At 35.1% G+C, this 24,917-nt stretch overlaps 1 protein-coding gene across 1 annotated transcript in view; it reads right to left on the reverse strand.

The window, feature by feature from the left end:
- PTPRQ (protein tyrosine phosphatase receptor type Q) overlaps window positions 1–24,917 on the reverse strand; it is a gene marked incomplete at its 5' end in the record, with an annotated part of 199,997 nt that overhangs the window by 124,443 nt on the left and 50,637 nt on the right. Inside the window, 7 exons of the mRNA XM_081249912.1 lie at window positions 1,600–1,741; window positions 6,023–6,174; window positions 6,548–6,823; window positions 7,092–7,382; window positions 8,865–9,033; window positions 12,962–13,107; window positions 13,808–13,968. Of these exons, the coding sequence (XP_081106038.1) occupies window positions 1,600–1,741; window positions 6,023–6,174; window positions 6,548–6,823; window positions 7,092–7,382; window positions 8,865–9,033; window positions 12,962–13,107; window positions 13,808–13,968 (1,337 nt within the window). The remainder of the gene's footprint in view (window positions 1–1,599; window positions 1,742–6,022; window positions 6,175–6,547; window positions 6,824–7,091; window positions 7,383–8,864; window positions 9,034–12,961; window positions 13,108–13,807; window positions 13,969–24,917) is intronic.

Here is a 24,917-nt window from a genome sequence, read left to right on the forward strand (position 1 = left end):
TTGGTTTACATAATACTGTCTACAAGATTAGCCTTGATTTTTATCAATCTAATATGTGTATAAATAGTTAAAATGTTTTCTTTCTTTATGGGTTTAGCCTTTTTCTATAGTATCACTCAGTTATGTTATGCATTTCTTACAGTCACGTCCAGTTTGCACTAGAGGTCAGACGCTGACGTTCCAGTTCAGTTTCTTCACTAATTTTCTCAGCCCTTTTCATCTAATCTGCCTGAATCATGGCTTCCTCATCTGAAGTATGGGAACAGGGGCAACCGTAATGTTTTTTTAGTATTTGTGTGTCCAACACTCTAATAAGTGCTTCATATGGATCTTTTCAAATATTTTTCCCAACAACCTTCTGGGTGGCTACAGCTAATGTGTGTTTCTTTTCAGTTAAAGATACAGAGGCTCAGAGGAAGCACGTGCCTTTGCCAGGGTTATACAACTAGCAAGTCGCAGAGCTTGGATTCCAATCCAGACACTGACTGCAGAGCATGAACTCTTATCCACTACAAGTACTACTTATTTAGCCTGTCTTATAGGCATGCCATGAAAATAGTATCAGGTATTCATAAATTAATGTAAAATGGTTAATTTATCAGTGAGTGGTCTCCAATTTCAATTTAGAGATTCCCTAAAACAAAAAGAAATGCACCGAGAGGTATAGGGAAGAAATGACTAGAGCAGGATCTTGCGCTTATTCAATAATCATTGACCAAAAAAAAAAAAGAGTGAGGAAGAGTTGCCTTTAAAAACATGGTCCAGGGCTTCCCTGGTGGCGCAGTGGCTGAGAGTCCGCCTGCCGATGCAGGGGACACGGGTTCGTGCCCCGGTCCGGGAGGATCCCACATGCCGCGGAGCGGCTGGGCCCGTGGGCCGTGGCCGCTGAGCCTGCACGTCCGGAGCCTGTGCTCCGCAACGGGAGAAGCCACAGCAGTGAGAGGCCCGCGAACCGCAATCAATCAATCAATCAATCAATCAATCAATCAATAAATGGTCCAGTTGAGAGAAGGAAAAGTATTAAATCATTAAATCAGTTATAAATTAAAACTATTCAGTACACAGCTGAGTTATGACATGTAGGTGATGCACAGGTAAGTTGTTTAATTAGAGCAATGGTATTTCAGTCTTCATAATCCCCTCCACATGTCACAAATGGACTATGGGAAAGTAAAAGCTTACATACTGACTAGTGCTCTTCAAATGTCACAACACATCTTTAAAACATTACAGATTTTTTTTCACGAAAATATAAATCAACCTGTTCAAAGTGATTAATGGTTCATTTCTCCTTTTTTTCCCAGCTGTCTCAGATGGTACTAAGAAGTAGGTAAGTTTTACATATATCTAGAAGCCTACTTTGTTCCTAAAGTAGTCTTTTATTTCAGCTTCCTCAGTTCAAAATGAAAAACCATGTGTAAATATATATCTATTTGATTGCAAACAAGACAACCCAGCCTATCCTTAAAGCACTGAACTTCAACTTCCCTTTGAATGAACAATTAAATATTGATAGTTAGTCACATAAACTGAGAAAGGAAAGGGAAAAGTGTTAAAATACAAAATCAAACGTTTTAGGATCCAAAATCCATGTCTAACCTGATTCTTGGGTTGTGAATTTTACTACGTTACTAAATTGATTGCCATTTCCAACTTTAGTAAAGGCAGATACGCTGATAGAATAGGTGCTGATGGGTTCCAGTCCAACAAGTTTGGCTTCAGTTTGAAAACCTGAAGTATTCTGAAAAGCAGAAATAAAATTCTTTGTCACAATGCATCATCAAAAAACTTATTTATAACTGGAAGAAATATTTAATACATCAAAATTATGTCTTCTGTGTTTAACCTATGATTTAGGAAGCACAGGTATTTTTTATTAAAAATTTAAAAACTAAACATTTTTTGTGTGTGCCCCAGGGTGTGCTCAGCTGATAAAGCAAGGATGAACTGGAGACCCTCTCAGCACTGAAGAATCTCATAATTGCCATTTGTTTTTAAAGCTGAAGTGTTTTGTTTTCATTTTGTCTTCCTGATTTTTACTTGGAATTACATACTGATTACTTCCTTAAAATTTGCTAAAATTGAAGTCCTCGATTGAAATCCAACTTAAGAGCAGTCAGTGGTACTTGATTTTTCTTGAATTCATCTAAATTCATTTTTTAATTCTCAGTAGCAGTCTGTGTAAATTAATATATTCATCAGCTATTGTATGGTAGGCACTGGGGATACAGCAGTGAAGGAACCAGAACCTCTGCTCCTATGAAGCTTAAATTATGAGTTTTCCCAGACAACTCCTACATTTCTAATTTTATGCAATCTCTTAGGAAAATGAAAAAAAGAACAAAACAGTTATCACAGTTGTTCAAAAGAGGATATTATTTCTCATAGAAAATTTTACCATCAAATATAAAGCCTTCATTCAAAGAGAATTGTCCTAATAGAAAGAGCACTTAAGATTAATAGTTACCCTATGGAAAAAGAAGACAATCTCCTATGTGGTATAATTTTAAGAATATTGCATTATATCTAATCCAAAATATAAACTACTTTCACTTATATATTCAACATTTCAGTGGCAGAAATTTAGCAAGAATACTAATGCTCATGGCACTCACAGAATCATATTTTAAATTAATCTCTTACAAGTCATTGACATACTTTATGAACTCACTGTATTACGCTGTTTCCTTTCATTCTTCCACAATTACTATTTACCAAGCACACTGTTAGATAACCAGGAGACTATAAAGATATATAAGACATGGTCCCTGTCGTCAAGGAATTGTTATATTAATTAGAGAAATCTACCAACAACTGCATACTAAGAAGAAATTAAACACAAGCAGGTAAACTTTGACTTGGGTTAGGAAGGGTGAGTAAGTACCCAGAGAAATGACTGAACTCAGGAGATAATAATAAAAAGTGTGAGTAGCTTATTGGTTAGTGGACAGACTGGCAAAGTAAGTTGTAAGATGGAGACATGAGTAAGGAATAGTTCCAAACATAACAGAACTTTTTTACGGAATAAAAAATTTCTTTCAGTACGTGTGGGTGACCTGAGTTAGCAGCAGACCTGGGTCTTATTTATCTCCAAATGGATTAAACTGGATTGACTGAGATGGCAGGAACATTTGGAGTGGTCCTGGAATTATTATGCCTCCAGGAACTCTCATATAATCTGAAAGAATAAAAAAGAAAAGAAAAGAAACTAATAGTTGGGACATTGAGGTAGCTGAAAACATAGAAAGGAAAACAGGACAACACACTCAAAGAGAAAGCCACACAGAGAGAGGAAAGCAGATAAAGAAAACTAGGTGTTGAGAAAGGAAAAAAGATGGCATGAGGATACATTTAAAGGAATTTGAAAGAAAATAAGGCTATGAAACTTCATGGAAGATAAAATAGATGTAAAAAGGAATAACTAAAAGTAGTAGATTTTAAAGGAAAACTACTCCTTCCACCCCAAAAAGGATATATTTAATACTTTATGGTATAAAGATTGTATCTTTGCTACTAGTGAAATTTCAATGGTAGCATTTACTATTGAGAAAACAGATGTCTACAACTCTTAGAATATAACTTACCCTCAATTCAGGTAGAGGAGTACTGTCATTTCAGGCTTAGTGCTATTACAATGCTGAATGGAATTTGTTCTTTTTTTTAAACCATATACAAAAACAACAATAGCTACCGTGTTTAGCATATGCTGGGGATTGTTCTAAATGCTTTATATAGATTTTCCCTTACAATCTTCACTTTTTACTGGATGTATCTTTACAGCTCCCATTTTGCACTTGAGGAAACTGAGTCATTAAGAAGTTAAGCAACTGCCCTAAGGCAGAACAGTAAGTCTCAAATTCAGGCTTCCATCCAGAAAATTGGATGCCAGAGTCCTTAATTCATGACTATGCTAACAGTGTTGATGGTAGAGATCTCTGTTCTGAGGAAAAGATCACACATACACATCCACACGTCAATATACATACATGTTTATCCTAGGAATGTGATCATTCCTAGGATAATAAAGATTACTACCTTTAAAATATAGAAATATAGAAAATGATTCCTTTTCCCCATTTGATACCTATTTACCAGTGATCCATACAGACAAAGCACATTAAAAAATATGGAAAATGTTAAGATTAGACTAGAAATAGATACTAGAAGGCTAGAGACTCAACACCATTAATGGAATTTCACACTGCTAGGAAACAGATTCCACATTTATGAAGAAATACAATTTGAACTCTACTCAGCCTATCAGATTTTAGAGTACTATCTTGATTTCCAAAAAAAAAAATCATCATTCCTTATGACATAAACTTACGCACTGCTTCTGATTTTTACTATTCACTTTTTAAGCTACACATGCTATAAAAATGATTTACCATCAGTAATAAATTATACTGCATATAATATTGGGGACAATGTTCACGCAAAGTTTTTGCACTCCCCTTGCTGCAACTAAAGAGCATTCCAGTACTCCATTTGCCTTTGGAAAAAAAATAAGAACACTTTCTCAAATAAATGCTAGTAATTACAACATATTTTGGCAATTAAATGCTAGAAATCATACAGGTGTATTTGAGACCTTTTGTTACATCAGTTCTTTGGGTATTTTTCATTGATTCTGAAACCTAAAAATGGAGGAGTGAAAGGGCATTTAGCATTGAAACTAATTAGCATTGAAAGAAAAAGAATAATGACATATTTTAAAAGACCAATTATTGTGGGATTACATGCTATCTGGAAACGTTAACAGAAGTCCAGTATAAACACTTTTCTGAACAGGTTAAAAACATTCATTTGGTACTTCTTTTAACAACAAATACAATAGTCCCCCCTTACTCACAGTTTCATTTTCCATGGTTTCAGTTACCCACAGTCAACCATGGTCCCAAGATATTAGATGGAAAATCCCAGAAATAAACAATTCATAAGTTTTAAACTGTGAACTGGTCTGAGCTGCATGATGAAATCTCGAGTTGTCCTGCACCATCTTGCCCAGGGTATCGATCAACCCTTTGTCCAGCATTTCCCACCCATTAGTCAGTAGCCTTTTTGGTTATCAGATCGACTGTCAGACAGCACAGTGCTTGTGTTCAAGTCACCCTTGTTTGACTTAATAAACGGCCCCAAAGTGCAAGAGTAGAGATGCTGGCAATTCAGAGATGCCAAAGGGAAGCCGTAAAGTGCTTCCTTTAAGTGACAAGATGAAAAATGTTCTGAATAAGGCAAGAAAAAATAATCGTATGCTGAGGCTGCTAAGATCTTCGGTAAAAATGAAGCTTCTGTGACATTCTACGAAATTGGGAAGAAGGGGAAAAAATGTACAAGTCTTGCTGTTGTACCTCAAACTGTAAAAGTTATTGCCATAGTATGTGATAAGTGCTTAGTTAAGAGAGAAAAGGCATTAAATTTGTACAAGAAGATGTTTTGAGAGAGAGAAAGAGGGACCACATTCATATAACTCTTATTACGGTTTGTTAAAATTTTTTCTATTTTGTTATTAGTTACGGTTGTTAATCTCTTACTGTGCTTTATTTATAAATTAAACTTTAGAAATTAAATTTTATGTATATGAAAAAACACAGTACATATCAGTTCAGTACTATTCATGGTTTCAGGTATCCACTGGGGGTCTTGGAATGTATCCCCTGTGGGTAAGGGGGATGAATGTAGAAATATATTACCCTTAAGACAATAACAGGTGTTAAAGAGTCTGAAAAAATTTACTGTATACTTTCCAGCATTAACAAAATGGTGCAATTACTTCCTAACTTACAGCTATCTAGAAGTTACAAATTCTAAATAAAACGCTATATGAAGTACTCCACTTCCATATTTGACAAACGTTTGCTGTGTTTTCTGCAAGCATCCTTAAGTTGTAGGAAACCAAAAAGATATTTTAAAAAGATGGTCCTTGTGTTAATTAAAGCAGTCCATTTTCCCCCTGCATGTCAATACTTTAATTGACTTTCTAAATTTTTGAAATAAATATATAGTGTTGTCATCAACCTACCTTATAAAATATAGTATCAGTTTCATGTTCATGAATTTTTAAACTATATACTTTAACAATACCGCCTGGAACAGGACTCGGGCTCCATTTCAGCCATACAAGGTCTGAAGTGTAGTTGACTAAAGTCAAATTTTGAGGAGGTGCTAAAGGCACTGCAGGAAAACACATTATAAAACTTATATTCATAACATTTTTTAGCAGAAAAATATCATCGTGACTCTAGCTTCTTGAAGACACTAGTTAAGAAAGATTTATAAACTGATCATATTTTAATTTCAGAAATAAAGAGCATAAGTAATCATGCTTTTGTACTTGGAACTCAGTAGTTCCAAAGTAGCTTTAAACAGAACACCCTGTTCTGAAGCTCAAATTAAAAAAAAAATGTTCAGCAAAGCAGATGAATAGTTGTCAGGCCGTTACAAACAGACAATCAAATATCCTTTCATTTTCCATGCTGTTCCTTAAAAAGAGAGAGCAAGTGCTGCAACAGTGAAATCATTGGAAGAAATATGGATTCTGGCTTACCTGACTCATCTGTGTAAAAGAAAAGAACACTGGAAGGACCCAGTCCTTTTATAGTTCTTGCAGCAGCAAAAAAACTATATAATGTAAATGGTGAAAGCTCGTCCAGTATTACATAGTTATCAGAAGTAACAAAAGAATAATTCTCACTTGGTCCTTGTAAAATTAAATCATAACTTATTATTGCACCATTTGGTTTTACTGGGGGATCCCATGATAAGAGAACTGAGGTAGAGGAAAGGTTTTTAAAAGTGTTGATTATTGGTGAAGTTTCTGGGACTATAAAAGAAAAAAAGAATATTAAATGAAACAAGAGTGATTAGCATCAAGAAGAAGAGGCTTTAATAATAATGGGACTTAATTTTTATCAACAGGTAATTATTTTAATTTTAAGAAACTTAGAGCTTACTGTGTTTATTGAAAGACTAATTACTTAAGAACAAACAGAATCTATGTAGTGATAAGAATAATGTTTTCTATCAGAAAGCAATATAAATAAGAGAACACCAACAATCTGCTTAATAGGCAATAAAAGGGTCCAGCCTACCATCTTCTTCAGTTTTGATGTGTAGTTGGGCAGTATAGGTATCAGAGAATCCCTTTTCTGTTGATGGAGTGATTTTTAATATATAATCAGTATATTTTTCCAGATTATCAAAATACATGCTTCTCTCATATGTAACTAGAGGTGGTCTCACGTGGCGAGGAGTTTGCTGTGAGCTCAGAGAAACATAGTAGAAGACTAGACCGTTTGGTTGAGACGGAGGGCCCCAGCTTACATTTATTGCAGTTGACGAAATGGACTTGTAAGTCAGGTTTCCAACAACTCCTTCAGGTACTATGACAGGTAATGTGCAAAATATAAAAATCATCAGTCACCCTAAATAAAATATAAGTAAATTCACAAACCGGAGGATAATTGTTGAAATGGCATCTACTACATCACCTGCTCTTACATTATTTAAATCCACATGTGGTAACATCATCTACTACAAAATATTTTGTAAATAATTATATTAAAATTATATTAAAATCATTCAAAATAAACCCTGTCATCTTTAATATGTGTGAGAACTGTTTTATACAATATTTTCTTGGCTTTTCCTTCCTACAAGATGGAGATTATGAGTCTGTGTATGAGATTATGAGTATGTGATGGAAATTATGTGTATGAGATTATGAGTATGCACACATGTATGTGTGCATGTATACTCAGATATTTAAATATTTTGATAATGTATATTATCTAAACAATATTTTTAGTTTCTTTCTTCTAAAGATTATCCTTATTGTACATATGAAGTCATCCAGGACCTCTCACTGGGAACAAAGCACAGGGTTTATTATTCATGGTGCTATAATAATAACTGATAAAACATTATAGGTTGGTGAAAATCTTGGGAGAGATCTGCATTTAAAGAATGCCTGAAATGATATTGACCACAAATTGCACTAAACATTTTTGCTGAAGACTCCCCAAACTTGTATTTCCACATATCATATCTACTCTGCTGATCAATGAGTAAACAACTTAAAAGATTGTTCCAACAACAGGGAGAACATTCATTCCTCATACTTAAAGTATCTGTCAAATTTATAATCTTCAAATAATAAACATGGAATTCTACTCTCAGCAGAAATTTAGGTCAGTATCATTTCTCAGTAAGAGGACTAATCTTTTAAAAATAAATGGACCATAGAAACAACCACAAGAAGAAATAGACAATGATCCATGTATCATCGTATTCTTGAAACTGAAAGCTAAAAAACAGCAAGAGTTTCAGTGATTATAGTTTTCTGAATACTCCACACAAACAGGATTCTGCAGAAGCCACAAATGAGAAACTTCCAGAGTTAAAAAAAAGATATTTGGGACATATTAGTCACAAACACAATAAGAACAAAGATGCTGCATAAAATCCTTTGTGGGTTCAAAGACTGAAAAGGAAACAAGTTGCTAGAGAGAAAAAAATATCATTTCTAGAGCAAATGGATATTAAGTATTGCAAAATCCATCCACATAAGCAACGGTTTTTTTCATGCCCATAACGGATGGCTGTGACATCTTTCGAAGCAATGAAAGTGACAGAATTTTTATAAATGGATGGTAGCAGTTTTCAGGAATAGAAAAGGCTGTTACTATTGTAATAGGTTTATAGTTATATTAAATGCATTTTCAAACTTCTATGACTGGTTAAATGTGCCTAAGTAAAACACAGATTTTATTACCAATACATACAAATAGAAAAAGATTCTGAAATAATTATAAAGTTTTAAATTAATCCTATTAAACATTAATGAATGCTTTTCATTTACATACTGTCTTGATCTGTGTATACTTGAACTATGTCACTGCTTTTATTCCCATTTCCAACTGAAGTACTTGCTGTTACCCAAAATGTATAGTAGCTGAATATTGCCAGTTTATCTATTATTGCAGATACGGTCATATTGTCAAAGTCATTGGTTACTTCATGGAGTGTAAAATTCTGAAAAATAAACATATTGTTTTAATTGTTCAGAATATATTTTTAGTATACATGAGCATTTCAAAGTAATTATTATTCATGGATTGGTTGCCTCAGTATTTTAATACGTTAATTTTTGAGGAAAATAAACAAAGAACTTTTTTATTGCAATAATTAAACTGGAAATATGTTTGTACTAAGAGAGGAATAGATGGGCAGTTTTATTAAATCAACATACAGAGTAGCAAAAACTCCAAGCTTAGCTGCAGTGAGGAAGGTCTAATGGTGAACTGGAAATGCTACAATGTGCTGACCAGTGTCAGTTTCCCTTATGAAACATTCAAGTATTTTTCAAAACATTGACTATATATTTTTAAACAAGTTTGGGAGTATTATAAAAATTTTAAGTTTTTTCTTCCTGTTAACAATGTAGGAATTACAAAAGTGTTCATCTCTTTCTGTGAATTCAAATGGTTATTATTCATCTTTCATAGACCCTCTTTTTTTCTACAATCATGCAGAGAAATGGGAAGGCAGTTGGATACACTCTCATATGTGCTGAGTAAGAGAAATTTTAAAATTCTCTTGCCTGACTCTAGTTATATTCGTCCCAAGGCATTTTTTGATAATAAAGGAATTACAATCATCCCTTCCTTGACCAAATTTTAAACACAAAACACATAGTCAAAATCAATTCTAAAATAAAGGAAAACAGACTTTTTAAAAAGTCATGTAGGTAATTAAATATGAATTAAGTATGAATAATTTTATAATAATGTCTACTTATACTGAGAAATCTGAATCATTCCAATCTGCACAAAGCCCTTAGAGTCCAAAAACCTGCATTCAATTCTGGCAATAGCTCTGGATAAATCATCTGATCACAAAGCTTCTCCAACTGTAAAATGGGAATAATCATTTCCACTTCACAGAGGGCTTTTGGGGATTAGATAATATAAAGCATACAAAACAATACCATCTCCGGCACACGATAAAAAAATGATAATTAGTAAAAACTTCATTAAAATTAGTAACATAGGATAATCAATTTGACTAAAGTTTATAGTTATCGTGGTTCTGCAATGTATCAACAAACTAAATTCAGCAAATTTTTGTGGTTCTTTCCCAGTATAGGGAGTGGGGGAGAGTAAGTGTCAGAAAAGATCTACTTTACTTTTGTGGTGACTTATTTAGGAACAGACAAGTTAAAACATATTTAATCTCACACAAAATATGATCTGTGAACTTTAATATCTTCCAACACATCTACTTTACACATGGCATAACTGGCTTATATAAATTCTCTCTTAAAATATTAATAGATATTTTTGATTTTTCTTTGCTATAAAATTTATTCCGACTACCTATGACCTACCTTGATGACAATATTAAGTAACAAATTATTTTTAATCACCCAGAAGTTATTCATGCTGAGTGTGAGTAAACATGAACAGACATGTAACAAATTTAGAATTATACCAATTATCCAGATGATTATTCCATTCATCTGTTTATTTTTGGAAAAAATGTCTTGTGACTCAAACTATCTAATTAAGGTTTATTCTTTGTGTATATGAATACAGTCAGAAGGTATTTAGTAAAAACTTCTCAAATTTGATTAATCAACCAGTACTCATTTAACACTTTTTAATAAAAGACACTATGTCAGGCAAACTGAGGAGACATAAGTGGGTAAATGTTAAAATGTAGAAGAGTTAATACACTGTACACAACACAATATACCACAATTGGAGGAGGGACAAGATGTATTGCCAAGTAGTACCAAAAGATTAAATTCCACAAAGTCAGAAGAAGGAAAGATCACTTCACAACAAACTCAAGCGCTCCAAAATTATAACTAAGTACTGAAAATAATGTTGATCTGTTATCAGAATTTTATGTTCTATGATTAAAACATTTATTGAGCATTATCATACTGTACCAGAGGACTTCAGGGGATGGAAAGACAAGCGTCACACACAACTCTTTTCTTCATGTTATTTGCTATGGGATGAGGGAGCTAAGATAAGTAGCAGATACCACGAATAGAAAGCAGAATATGATGATATGATGTGCCATGCATGAGATATGCTACAAAGTTCTATGGAAGAAGAAAGAGAAGGAAGAAAACAGCTATACATCTATTCTGCTATATAATTTTCATTTTGAGGATTTCTTCTATTCTACCAATACCAAATAAAAAATTAGGTAGTGAAGATTTTTATGCTATATTTAACATTAACTTCAGAAATAAATTAAAGCACGGATGAACTTCAAGGAATGTAAGAAATGTTTTAACATCATTAGCCTGTGTGCCCTCTTGCATCTGTCACACTTAAAAGCACTCTTAAGATAATTTAATAAAAGATTACATTTTCTAAGATAGATGAATTGCAAATGGCATCATATTATATACTCAGGTTTGAATAAGAAGGTTCATAAAATCATGTTGAAATCATAGTTAAACATTTACACTCGATTACCTAGATGTGGACAAAGAGAACCAAAGTTGAATCAGAGACAAGCTATAAAGTAAACTGTACAGAGGCAAACCCTTTGCTAAGATTCAGAACTACTGAATTTTGAATACTGAATATTGGTTAAATGCATGAAAAAAATCTGTAATTTGAATGGCCTCTATGACATAATGAAACATTAAATTTGTAAACACATTGTGGTAAAAAAAAAAATAAATTGCACACTGATCCCCAAATACAGCAGAACAAAAAGGAACAGCAAAAATTGCTTGATGTACAGAGTTAAACAAACAAATAGATCCTCTTTTCTTATGCAGTCCCACTCTGAGAGGGCCTTGAACAGAATATAAAAATAGAACCAACCTCTGGACTGTCTTTTACTCACTGCTGAGTAAGGCCTAACACAGCTTGCAAAGTTCTGCTCTGACCTTATTCATTAGCCTAAACTGTACTAAAGCAAGTCATACTTTAGTCCCAGAGATTTCTGCTCACAAGAACTAACTCTAGTGGCTACACATGGGTTGTTAATCACAAATGGAATTAGGCAACTTAGAATTAATAAGACTTATCTCTATCCTCCTTCTGCTTAAAAGGATGCAAACACTTAATGGTCAGAGTCATAATCAACATGCAGTCAACAGTTCCTATCAGTAAGGTACATATTCTGTAAATTGCAGTATTTCTTTTAAATTAGTGTTTTCCAAGTTATATTCCAACTCTCCCCATTCCTGATTCAATCACAACCAGTCCAGTTTTAATCTTTTCATCTACTAGAGTTCTGTGAAACAGTTTGGAGAAATAAAGGAATTTGGCTGAAAAATTAAAACTATTTCCCTAAACGAAATGCACTTTAGCTATTTTTATAACTGTTATTGTTCATATCTCAGAAAGTGTCCATCTGCAGTGTGCAACCCTATAACCTTGCATACTTCAAGTTAAATAAGCACATTTTAATAGTTTCATTACATCTGATACGAAGCAATGATGATGATGATGATGATGATAAGCCCTCCTGCTAACAACTGAAAATATTTTTAGAAGTGAAGAAAAACACACAAACACATCCAAACATGAAAACTATTTATATTATATACAAACAAAAAGAAATTTTTTTAAGCTGAGAAATAACTGAGGGTAAATGAAACTATTAACTCTCTAGCGAACACTTCTTGGAGAAGAGGCACTCAGGGCCATATTTATATACCGAATTTTTAAAAGGTGGCAGCTTCATTGTTGGTAACACATTTGAAGCTGATAGAGAAACATGTGTGTGTTTGAGTATATGTGTGCATTCTTAGACAGTTTAAAATGTATTTATTTCTCCATCACATTTTTCTATGTCAATGACAGTTCTATAAAATGTCTACACAAAATTCTAAATGTAAGATAAGCAACTTTTTCTACCATGCGAAGTCTTTATCAACAGAGCTGAAGTATGTAAGTAAAGAAGCAGGAGAAAACTCAGGTCTTACCTGCACAAAAGTACCTGAAGCATTTCTGTAATAAACAGAATAATATTGTATAATCCCATTAGGTTTTGAAGGAGGCGTCCAAAAAAGAAGTACTGATGAAGAACTGAGGTTTGCATAACGAACATCTTTGGGAGGATCACTTGGTGCTAGAAAACAAATGATCGAACAAAAAACTTGTGTCTCTAAAAAATGTGTGAAATGTTCTAAATGTTACCTGCCTTTGATTAGTTATGATAATTGTTTAAAAACTAAGAATAATATCTAATTAGAAATCAGAAATGAAATCCATAAGGCTCATTGGGTCATCCCCGTAACACTCTACCATAGAAATATCTAAGCAGAGACAGACGGATTTCTTACTCATAAAACACTATCCCAGTTCTAAAACATGCCTACTGCCCTAGATTTGAAAACAACATTATGACAAGTTTCCGATATAGAATGCATAATATGAAATTCTAGTTTAACTTGCAATTTGAAATTGAATAATAGAGGACAAAGGCAGAGAGCTGACTTCATGCGTTTTACTTTGTTTCATTTACAAACACACTAAATGCTTACTAAGTGTTGAGTTCTGTGCTGAGTGCATTTACAAATATAAATTCACTTAATCCTCATGAGGACCCTGTGAGGTAGGTAACATATCATTTCCATAATACAGATGGGAAATTGAGGCACAGAGAGATTAACTAACTTTCCCAACATCACATAGCTAGAGAGTGACCGAAAAGCAATTTTGCATGTAACTGTGACAGATATTAGGTTTAATAAGACATATTTATATTTAACACTTTTTTTTTCTGAGTAGGATATTCTTTTACTTGGCCTACATCCATAAGAACTCACCTCCTTCGGGTGTTCGAAAGTTAACGATATTGCTTCTCGTTTTCCCATCACCAAATCGGGTGCTAGCTGTTACATAAGCACCATATTCAACATTATAGTCCAAATCTGAGAACTCTAATGATGTTTCAGTTACATTAATGTTCTTTAATGATGATCTATCCCTAAGAGGAAAAAAAAGGATTATTTGCACAACTGACCTTTAAATTAAATGTTACAGATACATTTTGGGTACAAGTACATTAAAAATAAGCAACATTTATGCACAGATATTAATCCAGATTAATGGGATACAGATGCTACTTATCCAGAAATACTGAAAAGAATTTCAGAATAGTTCAGTGAGTAAATTCTTTTGTTTTCAAGTATATTCAGTAATTCAATCAAGTGTTAATAGGATGTTCATATTAAGAGTTTGCTTGGACTAATTTTAATGGCTCTCTAGGAATTCTGTGTGTTCAAAGTAATTACAGCATTCTTTTTCATACCAATGTTTTAGTTGTTCCAATATGTGTTCTTTTGAAGTGTTGGCAAAATCTAATTTATACCATATATTTATCAAACACATTTTACATATATTGTACAAAAGTAACATTTACTTCAGACCAATTCAAATCAATTTCAAATGATAAATACCTGAATAGTAATATCTAAAATAATGAGTATGGGTTATCCTTTATGTAATTAGAAACAAGATTTAAAATAATGTATGTATAACATAACAGGAAAGCAAAAAGTAGAGCTCACATCTCTCACTCAATTAAAATCTTAAATGTATCTGAAATATCACTTCAGAAAAGAAAGTAAATATTGACTTCAACTCTCCAAGTAACTACCAAAATGCCAGGAGAGCGGGGAAATGTCTAAAGAGCATACTGTTGCTAAGTAATACAGCACTACAATTAATTTCAGTCATGTTAATTCAGTTTCCATAGAATTGGGTATAGATTAGAATCTAAAGAATGAATATGTATATAATGGTACTGAAAACTATGCATTTTAAAAAGAAATTTTGATTTTTAAGAGCAATAAAATTAATTACTAAAGAATTTAGTTACGAAAATACGAGTAATATCACAGAAAAGATACATATCTCATGTAATCTCATTTTTTTCTTCTTTAGAAGCACAAGGCATCCAAGAGGTAAATGGATATTCCCTCTGAACATAAAATGCATTTTCTTTACCACTGAAATATTTGAATCCTTGAATCATTAAGGGGAATAACAGATTTTAAGTGAATTAAGGATATCCACAGAGAGATACATTTCAGCCAAGGCTTTACCATTACAAAAGCATCAACTCACTCCAAATGTAAGTATGGTTATCTGAAAAATAGCTGGAAAGCTTACCATAGTGAGAAATATGGATTCAGAGTATGAGATTAGAGACAGGCAGGATTAGCCAGGCTATTCAGTAATTTGAAAGAGTTTCATCAGACATCCTTTTTCAGAAGCCATAGGGAGAGCTGAGTTCTCTCTTTGACTTTGCTGAGACTATAGGAGAGAACCTTTTAAAACTCTTAATGCTGTGGCTATTAGGCTATTAGTCTGAGGAAGATGCCTTGTCATAGAAACTTTACCCAACTGCATACTCCTGTCATTGGTCACAGGTCATGAGAACACTACAGTATAGCTAGTCCAATTCAGATCTCTAAAGCTATGAAATTAGCTAAAGCAACCTAATTGCATTATATGTCTCAAAACTTTCTTTTCAAGCATATTTTTAATAATATCTGCTGCCTGCATGACTACTTTCTTGCCCTGATCTTCACAGCAAAATAGTGCAGATAAGGATCTGCCTACAATAAGAAAAACCCCAATTATGTTCCACAGGTAACACAGAATCAAGGCAATTACCTGGAAAATGCAGGTCAAACATAAATTTTGTCTTAAATATCTGGATATTTCAGTAAAAAGAAGATAGTCTTTATAAATTATCTGAATAACAAATTCAATAGTCCACCTCAGCATACATAGGTATAGTTTCCACATCTACTCCAGTTTATCTCCAGGGACAAAACAGTGCTAACAAAAATTTTTCAAATACTGATATGTCTTGTCTGTTTGGTGTTTGTAGTTTAGAGTTGTGGCTGATATTTTAATAACTATGGTAGAAAAATATCTGAGCACAGATAATCTTCAATTGAAGCTTCAACTTCTGGTGCAAGTTCAGAATGTATCTTGGGTACATAAGAGATGGTCTGCCATAAAACTGAGAACCCAGAAGTAGGAAAAGGAAAGAGAAGTGATGCTGTTCCCAAGGATCCGACTCCACCCTCCTTGCTCTTATGCTGCTGCCAGATTGGCGGAAACACACAGAAACCTCTGGGCTAAGGCTTGAGCTCGCTGCTCTCTGAAGAGCCATCTCATGGGCAATCCTACAGTTTCTTCCATGCATAAGAAACCCAGCTTTGACGCTGCTGGAATCAGTTGTTACTCCCGGTTTTAGCTGGTTTAGTTTAAAAATGTCTGTTTTGTTCTTATTAGTTTAAAAACATTATTAATAGGATTATGATGTGTTCCACTACAGCATTTTATTTCTATTTATAAAAGTATATGTTCTATATCTTGATTTTTCTCATGTTCATAACAATAATCTATACCATTATTTTCTTTTTAGTTGCCTAATTTGGATATAGCATATGTCTTCAGCCTTCCCTCTACAAATTAACATTTAGGTTGTTTCTCTCCTTTTTTTTCTTATTACTATCAGTAATTACTATCAGTGATGCAGTAATCATTCTTACTCAAATACCTTTCCATAACAATACTTTTATTTCTGCAGGTTAAATTCCCAATAGTGTGACTGAGTCAAATGGTTTTATAAAATTTTTATTTTAATGATAATTAATAAATCATTATTATCTGGAGTCACAGCAAGTGTGCAAACTTTCACCACCTGTCTGGATATTAATTTTCTTAATTTCTGCAAATTTAATTGACCAGAAACATTTTTTTAATTTGCACATCTCTGACCATGAGTAAAACAGATTATCTTCTTATTGGTCATTTGCAGTCCAAGTTTTGGAATAACTTATTCATACATTTTCTTTTAAATACTTTATTTTAGTCTTTTAAATGGAATACAGTATATGTCGGGGAGTTAAGGAGGCATTGTTCTTTTAGATAGTGCTCCAAATTGAGAAAGATAGATATCTTCCTCACTCCTTCTGTATTTAGTAATGATATGTATACAATCAATATTCAACAAAATTCAGCAAAATTCTTTGAGCACCTATTATATGTCAGGAACTATTAAGTGAGCAAGAGACAGGCCTTACCCTCAAAATAGAGAGACAAAGCAGTAAATAATTATAAAACAATTCATTAATAACAGTGGGATCCCCTTAAGGGCAGTAATTTTTCCCCTAGTGGCTAAAATCAAAGAAAAAGAGAAAGAATGAGTGAGGAAATTAATTGTGACCAAAGAGTAGAAAAGGAGAATAAAGCACAGCCCCCAGAGATGCAGGAAACTGTTCACTAGAAAGCAAGCTTGTGAGGTTTGAGGGTAGAATAGGGAGTTGAGGAGGGAAGAGGAAGAGAGAAGGCCCACCTGACAGAGCAGGTCTAACTCTTACATATCCAAAGTCATAAGCTGTGTGGAAATGGAAGGACCATAAATGTCACACAATACTTAACCTATAAAGTAGATAACTTAGAAAATCAGCCAAACCTCCCACGCAATGCAGATTTTCAAACTGAGGAAAAAAAAAAAAACTTGGGGAGTCTTCAGTGCTATCATTTTACTGATTTAACTTATAAACTCATTAGAACGTTTTTAAAGCCTTTTTGAATTTAAGAAATCAAAAGAATCTGAATGACTTTGAAATTATTCTGAATAAATATAAGATGGAGTTTTTCTGTTTGTCTACACTCATTGGTAACATCAAGAAAACATATTGGGATGAAATTAATGGAGTCTTTAAGATGAAGTTATTTCCTAGTTAATTTATAGTTCTTTTCAAAAGACGGGCCACATTTTGACATCTAGGGCATAAAGGAAATTCTAGAGCTTAAGAGTAGTTTCTTTGCTCTGCTTTACCAATTCCTTTGCTCATTTCTTATCACATCAAGACTATGCTAAGCAACAACTGCCTAAGAGGAACCATGAATATCAAAACCATATGGAAAGACTTAAACAAAATTCCCCATTTCCCTAACTGTGAACATGAATGGTTTCCTAGACAAGGTATGAGACTCTTTGAAAGGTCATGGTCTCAATTCTAATCTTCATCATTTGATATTTTGTTCCATGTGGGCAATCTAGCCTGATGATACACCCATTCCTGTACCTTCCTATGAATTTATTTTTTAAAGTTTAATCTGCTATTATCTAAATATTCTACACTAATCCTTTCACTCACTAAATACCATTCCCCAAAATAAAGAATTTCAACATGCATTTACTTGACTCTATCAAATCATTTTCTCTCTCACATGACCCAGCAACTTCACTAATTTTCCCACCCCAATGACACTGGTCTTCTATGTTGCAATTACTCTAGAATATTTACTCTTCATAGATGGATTGAATCAGTAGGTTAATAATTACATATCAAAGAATCCCAAACTAGCATAAATAGCTGCATATTCTATGATTCTAAAGATTTACTAGAATCTCAGAGAAAGTCTGAGTCAAAGTAGGGTATTCATTTATTGTTACTCTTATTCCTCTTGTCATCATTTGCTTGGCTGGTTGATTTCATTTGATTTGGTTTGACTTTGTTTTGCTTGTTTGCATTTAGCAGAAAAGACACATTTATAAGATTAGAGGAGAAAGCCACTATGGAGAATGAGGTTGAAGCTCACTTATACACTTATAAACCATCCTCTTGAAGCCAACATAGGAATTAGGGTCCAGAAGACAGGAGGAGGGACTGTACTTAAGCTGGAGGAGAAAGATTTCATCCCCTGAGGACAGACGCAATCCCTCAGGCCAAAATAAAGCATTTGGATTTTATTCCAAGAGTAATGCAAAGTCCTTTGAATGTTTTCTCCTGGGTGTAATCTTTGGGTGAGTGATGAAAATAAAATTTAAAAATCCCATTCAATACTGAGATTCATTCTTCTCTCTCTCTAGATAGACACACACGGGGGTGGGGGTGGGGGGAGGGAGAGGGAGAGGGAGAGGGAGAGGGAGAGGGAGAGGGAGAGGGAGAGGGAGAGGGAGAGGGAGAGGGAGAGGGAGAGGGAGAGAGAGAGAGAGAGAGAGAGAGAGAGAGAGAGAGAGAGAGAGAGAGAGATCCTTCTTCAAGCCTCAAATCTCCATGTATCTGGCCTGTCCACCCCTCCAGTTTCATCTCTTCCCACTTTCCTCCTGTGCCATTATACTCAAGACACAGGGCCATCTTGCTGTTGCCCACACCAAGCTTCTTGCTATTAACCACACTTGATGAAATTATTTGAGTTTCTACATCCAGTTAGTATACCCCTGGACTTTTCAGCTAAATATGTCATTATTTTGCTTAAGCCAATTTAGGTTGGGCACAATCATTGGAAACTAAAAGAATCTTGACTAACACCTATTTCCATTATTTAATAGTTTATCATATGCCTTGATCTCGAGTATTTCCACCATCATCATCACTCCTTGCTGAACAAGCTTGCTTTATCCATTTACCATTGTAACTGTGAGGACCAGTAATTCAACTGGTTTACACATAAAACAGTATGATCACGCTCTCATAAGGGATAAAGTCCATGAACTAATGAAGACCAATATCAAGCCAGTGATTTTTTTTGGTAGAAATATGCCATGTGAGTTGACTCACTAAGCTTAATTTATTATAACTCCATTAGTCTTTTTAGTCTTTAATCACAAATGCTGTTATCAAACTAAGACTTCCCCAAGCCTATAAGCATACTGTTGAGTTTTTAGAACAAAGGGCAATTATAACACTTACTCCTAGTGATTTGGGGAAAGCATGATTTGAGAGTAATACAGATCCGGTTATGATCCTGGTTCTGTCATCTTCTAGTTCTGTAACCTTAATCAGCTCCTTAACCTCATCAAGACTTAATTTCCACAACTATAAAATGGTGATAATATTCTTTAAGGTTTTGTCATGAAAAACAAGTAGGAAAACAGGTAAGAAACCAAACACAGCATTTGTCCCAAAATGTTAACTACTCCACTATCCCTCTTGAGTCCTTTTCTTTAGCTCTCCAAGATGTTTTGTTCTCCAATCACAATTTTTCCTAGCTTTGTACATTTCACAAATGGGATGAGAAGACCCCTGAAATTGGAGGTATAAAAACTCAAGATCCACAAAGGCAAAGTAAATGACTAAAATGATTGAATTTAAAACAGAGTGTGGTGGGAACTGAGGTAAACTGCAAAGCAAATGCTCCACCTAAAGACCACCTCTATTTAATTCCTGCTGATTTATTTTCATGGGGAATATGGCAAAAGAATTCTGATTTTTTTAAGAAACAAAGGAAGTGGAAGTTTCACTAGATATCTACTCACTATACTGACAGAATTCTATTCAGAATTTATTAACAGTTTGCTGGTCCAGCAAAGCATGGGTGGCCTACTAATAGCCTGCTTGTCGCCTCGGTACCCAAGCTTCATCTAAGTCATTCATGAAAATGATTAGCAAAAAAAGAGCTGAGACAGAGTTCTTAATATCCCACTAGAAACCTCAGGTTAAATAATCAAAAGCACCCTTACACTCAACCACTCCATCCACCTGTGTTTGTATCTCCCACCATCCTAATCCTGCCCCACTATTTCATGTCTACAAGGCTACTTATCAACTTCTTGACACAGTTCATTCATGCTGCCTCCAAGCCTTCATATACTGTTCCCTCTGAGATGTTCTCCTGACTTATCAATCTGCCTTTACCAACTGCATTCCAAATGGGAGGTAAACTCAGGAAATTTGAAATAGCCCCCTTCCCATTCTGATTATTGACCTATATCATACGTTCAAACCATTAGGTAGTTTTAATAGAGTGAAAATCTTTCAGAAAAGTGGAAGAAATAGGACTAAGCATATCTTTTTAGCATAATGAAAGCCATTTCCAAAGGTAAGCTTTTATGCTACAGGGGAAATCATTTGACCAGTGACATTTAATAAAATGCTGCAGTAAAACTGTTTTGACTTCCTAATATATTGCTCAGCGAGTATTTTTAAGTTATCTCACACAGGCATATTTTATCTCTAATTAGTCTACAATCATTTTAAGATTCTATATATTTTTTTATCTCCCCACAGAGTTTAATAAACATTTGTCAGACTGACTGATTCAAAGTTACTTCTCATAACAACTACTAAGAAGACCAAGAAACATTTAAAAGCCAGGGTTTGTATATAAGCTAGAATTTTCAGCATCACTTTCATTCCACAGTCTTTTATGAGCCATTCACTTAAAATTTTTATAAACAAAGAAGAAAACTACTGTTAAATTTTACTGACATTATAAATTGCTAAACAAATCCAAGTTGAATTCAACTATAAAATAAATAAATAAGTTGCTTAATCAGTCTACTAGAATACCACACCTCAACCCAAAGTGTATTAAAAGAATAAGCTTAGAGGGCTCTAGTAGAAATTCATTTATTTAATGGTGGCCGCCCTAGGAATGAAAGGATTGCTTCTCATCTGAAACCATATAAACATAATTTACCAGTATTACTGAGGAAAAGGTGCTACTTAGATGACAAAAGTTATTTCACAAAGCAAACTTCAAAAGAAAACATTATTTTAAAATGCAATGGGTTGGGACTTCCCTGGTGGCACAGTGGTTAAGCATCCACCTGCCAATGCAGGGGACACTGGTTTGAGCCCTGGTCCGGGAAGATCCCACATGCCGCAGAGCAACTAAGCCCATGTGCCACAACTACTGAGCCTGTGAGCCACAACTACTGAGCCCACACGCCACAACTACTGAAGCCTGCATGCCTAGAGCCCGCGCTCCGCAACAAGAGAAGCCACTGCAATGAGAAGCCCGCACACCGCAATAAAGAGTAGCCCCACTAACAGCAACTAGAGAAAGCTTGCAAGCAGCAACGAAGACTTAACACAGCCAAAAATAAATAAATAAATAAATTTATATAAAATGCAATGGGTTAAAGAAGATTTCTGAACACGTCATCTACAAATCAAATGTGATTCACATAGCAGTGGTTATAAAATGATTGCACAGTAACCCTCATGAGCTATTTTGTAAAGAAATACTCATGACAAAGGGAGGAGTCACGAGTATAACAAATATAACAGGTAACCTGCAATTTGCAGACATATTGAAAACAGCAAATATCCAAAGATGTTTTTTTAAAAGAAGTTGGTAGTTATAGAAAGAACTAAAATAATGGAAATTGAGAACTGTGAGAGAAATATGGACCCCTGAAACAGGAACTCTGCTAATAAAGATAGCCACCACTTATACAATATTTTAAGAGAACAACACAGATAATTTAGTGGCAGTGCCATGACTCAAACCTATGTCTCTCTGACTCAGAATGCATGTCCATTATACATGCCTCCTATTCTCTCCAGTAAAACTGATACAGCAAGAGTTCAAAAAAAGTATTAGTGATTAGTGACAGTGATACGAAAGAACCTAGGATTATGACTATCCCTTTAACTACAATGGTTCCAACAGATATCTTAGGGAAGAAGATGCTAGAAATTTAAAAATATCTCTGTATATACTTGATTACCATTTATATATTTCAGTCTATTATAGATAATATTCTTGAACATGTTAAGGTGTTTTCCTTCTTTGTTTTTTCTTTATAAGACCTAATTCTATTCAACTGAAGGTATTCGTTGTCTGGAAAAGCATCACTACTCTTATGCCAGAAATGAAAAGCTAGTAAGTCTATATTAAGTTTTTAACTCTTAAAATATATTCTTCATTCATTCATCCATTCAACAAATATCTAGCTTCAATTATGAGCCAGGAAGTTTTCTGTTCCAGATACAGCAATTAACAAACCAGATCTTGAAGCAGATAGGATCTCAATCTCTCTCTGTCTCTCTCTCTCTTCTCTTGCCCTCTCCCTCCTTATGTGGGGTGTGTGTGTGTGTGTGTGTGTGTGTGTGTGCGTGTGTGCGTGTAAGATAAAGCCAAGTTCTACTGAGGAAAAAGTGTTTTTTACATTCTCTTTCCACATCGACAGTCAATCCTGCATGATTTTAGACCGTAAAGTTTTATAATAAGTCATGGTATAGAAAGGAAGAAGTATATGCAGAAAGAAAGCTTTCAACAGTCAAGAACAAGAAAAAGTTTTGCTCCACTAAGAAAAGGTGAGAGAAAGAACAGGACAAAACCTTCAGACAGAAGTGTCCTGGGATCTTAAGTTGAGGGTAGTGTGGTGAAAACAGGTTAGTGAAGGAAATACCAGCGTAGAGCTCCTTCTTCTCAGGATGGAAAGGAAAATGGCAAACCTCTTAGAAAATCTCTGTCTTCCATATGGCATTACTTATGTCTAGTAAGTAATTATGTCCAGTAATTACTTATATCCCCATAAGATCTAAGGGCTCTTCTAGCCGACCATCCAGAGCTAGGGAACAGTGTGGAAGTCACCTTCCCAGTCCTGCACACTACAGATTGGTTCAGAGAAAATGACCAAGAGCATCTAGCTACCTGAGGGTTGAGACAGACATGCTGAGAGAGCCAGGGCACTAGAATAAGCCTGAGGCTGGATCAAGGCTAAAACAGAAAATAAAAACCTTGAAACTAGAAGCTATGATGGGAGATGGGTCCCAGGATGATTCCCAAAAGCCAGGTGAGAAGAGCTACCATATCCCAGACTTGAGATCCCCTCATCCTACTTTCAGTGAGCTTCCCCTGTATCTATAATCCATGTTAGAAAGAGAGACAGAAAAGGGATATCAAAGGAGAGAAAAAGCACTATTGGGGAGTTGGACCCACGCAGCATGATTGCTGTGCGATAACTGCGTACAGAGTAATGACATTGTTCTCACAAGTGTAGGGCTGGAACCCCAGCCAGAGAAGTCTTGACTCTCATTTTCATTAATATTTTTCACTTTCAAGTTTATTTCTAACTTAGCAAAATGGTGTCAAAAATCTCAGAGCTATCACCCTTTGATGCAAAAATCTAGAAGTTAAGATTGGTTCAAGATGGCGGAGTAGAAGGACATGCTCTTACTCCCTCTTTTGAGAACACCAGAATCACAACTAACTGCTGAACAATCATCAACAGGAAGACACTGGAACTCACCAAAAAAGATACCCCACATGCAAAGACAAAGGAGAAGCCACAGTGAGATGGTAGGAGGGGTGCTATCACAATAAAATCAAACCCCATAACTGCTGGGTGGGTGACTCACAAACTGGAGAACACTTATACCACAGAAGTCCACCCACTGGAGTGAAGGTTCTGAGCCACACGTCAGGCTTCCCAACCTGGGGACCTGGCAATGGGAGGAGGAATTCCTAGAGAATCAGACTTTGAAGGCTAGTGGGATTTGATTGCAGGACTTCAGCAGGACTGGGGGAAACAGAGACTCCACTCTTGGAGGGCACACACAAAGTAGTGTGAGCATCAGGACCCAGGGGAAGGAGAAGTGACCCCATAGGAGATTGAACCAGACATACCTGCTAGTGTTGGAGGGTCTCCTGCAGAGGCAGGGGAAAGCTTTGGCTCACCAAGGGACAAGGACACTGGCAGCAGAAGTTCTGGGAAGTACTTCTTGGTGTGAGCCCTCCCAGAATCCCCCATTAACCCCACCAAAGAGCCTGCAGGCTCCAGTGCTGGGTTGCCTCAGGCAAAACAACCAACAGGGAGGGAAGCCAGCCCCACCCATCAGCAGTCAAGCAGATTAAAGTTTTACTGAGCTCTGCCCACCAGAGCAACAGTCAGCTCTACCCATCACCAGTCCCTCCCATCAGGAAACTTCCACAAGCCTCTTAGATAGCCTCATCCACCAGAGGACAGACAGCAGAAGCAAGAAGAACTACAATCTTGCAGCCTGTGGAACAAAAACCACATTCACAGAATGACAGACAAGATGAAAAGGCAGAGGGCTACGTACCAGATGAAGGAACAAGATAAAACCGAAGAAAAACAACTAAATGAAATGGAAATAGGCAACCTTCCAGAAAAAGAATTCAGAATAATGATAGTGAAGAGGATCC

This window comes from Mesoplodon bidens, assembly GCF_964165515.1.
Source record: "Mesoplodon bidens genome assembly, chromosome: 11".
Taxonomy (NCBI): domain Eukaryota; kingdom Metazoa; phylum Chordata; class Mammalia; order Artiodactyla; family Ziphiidae; genus Mesoplodon; species Mesoplodon bidens.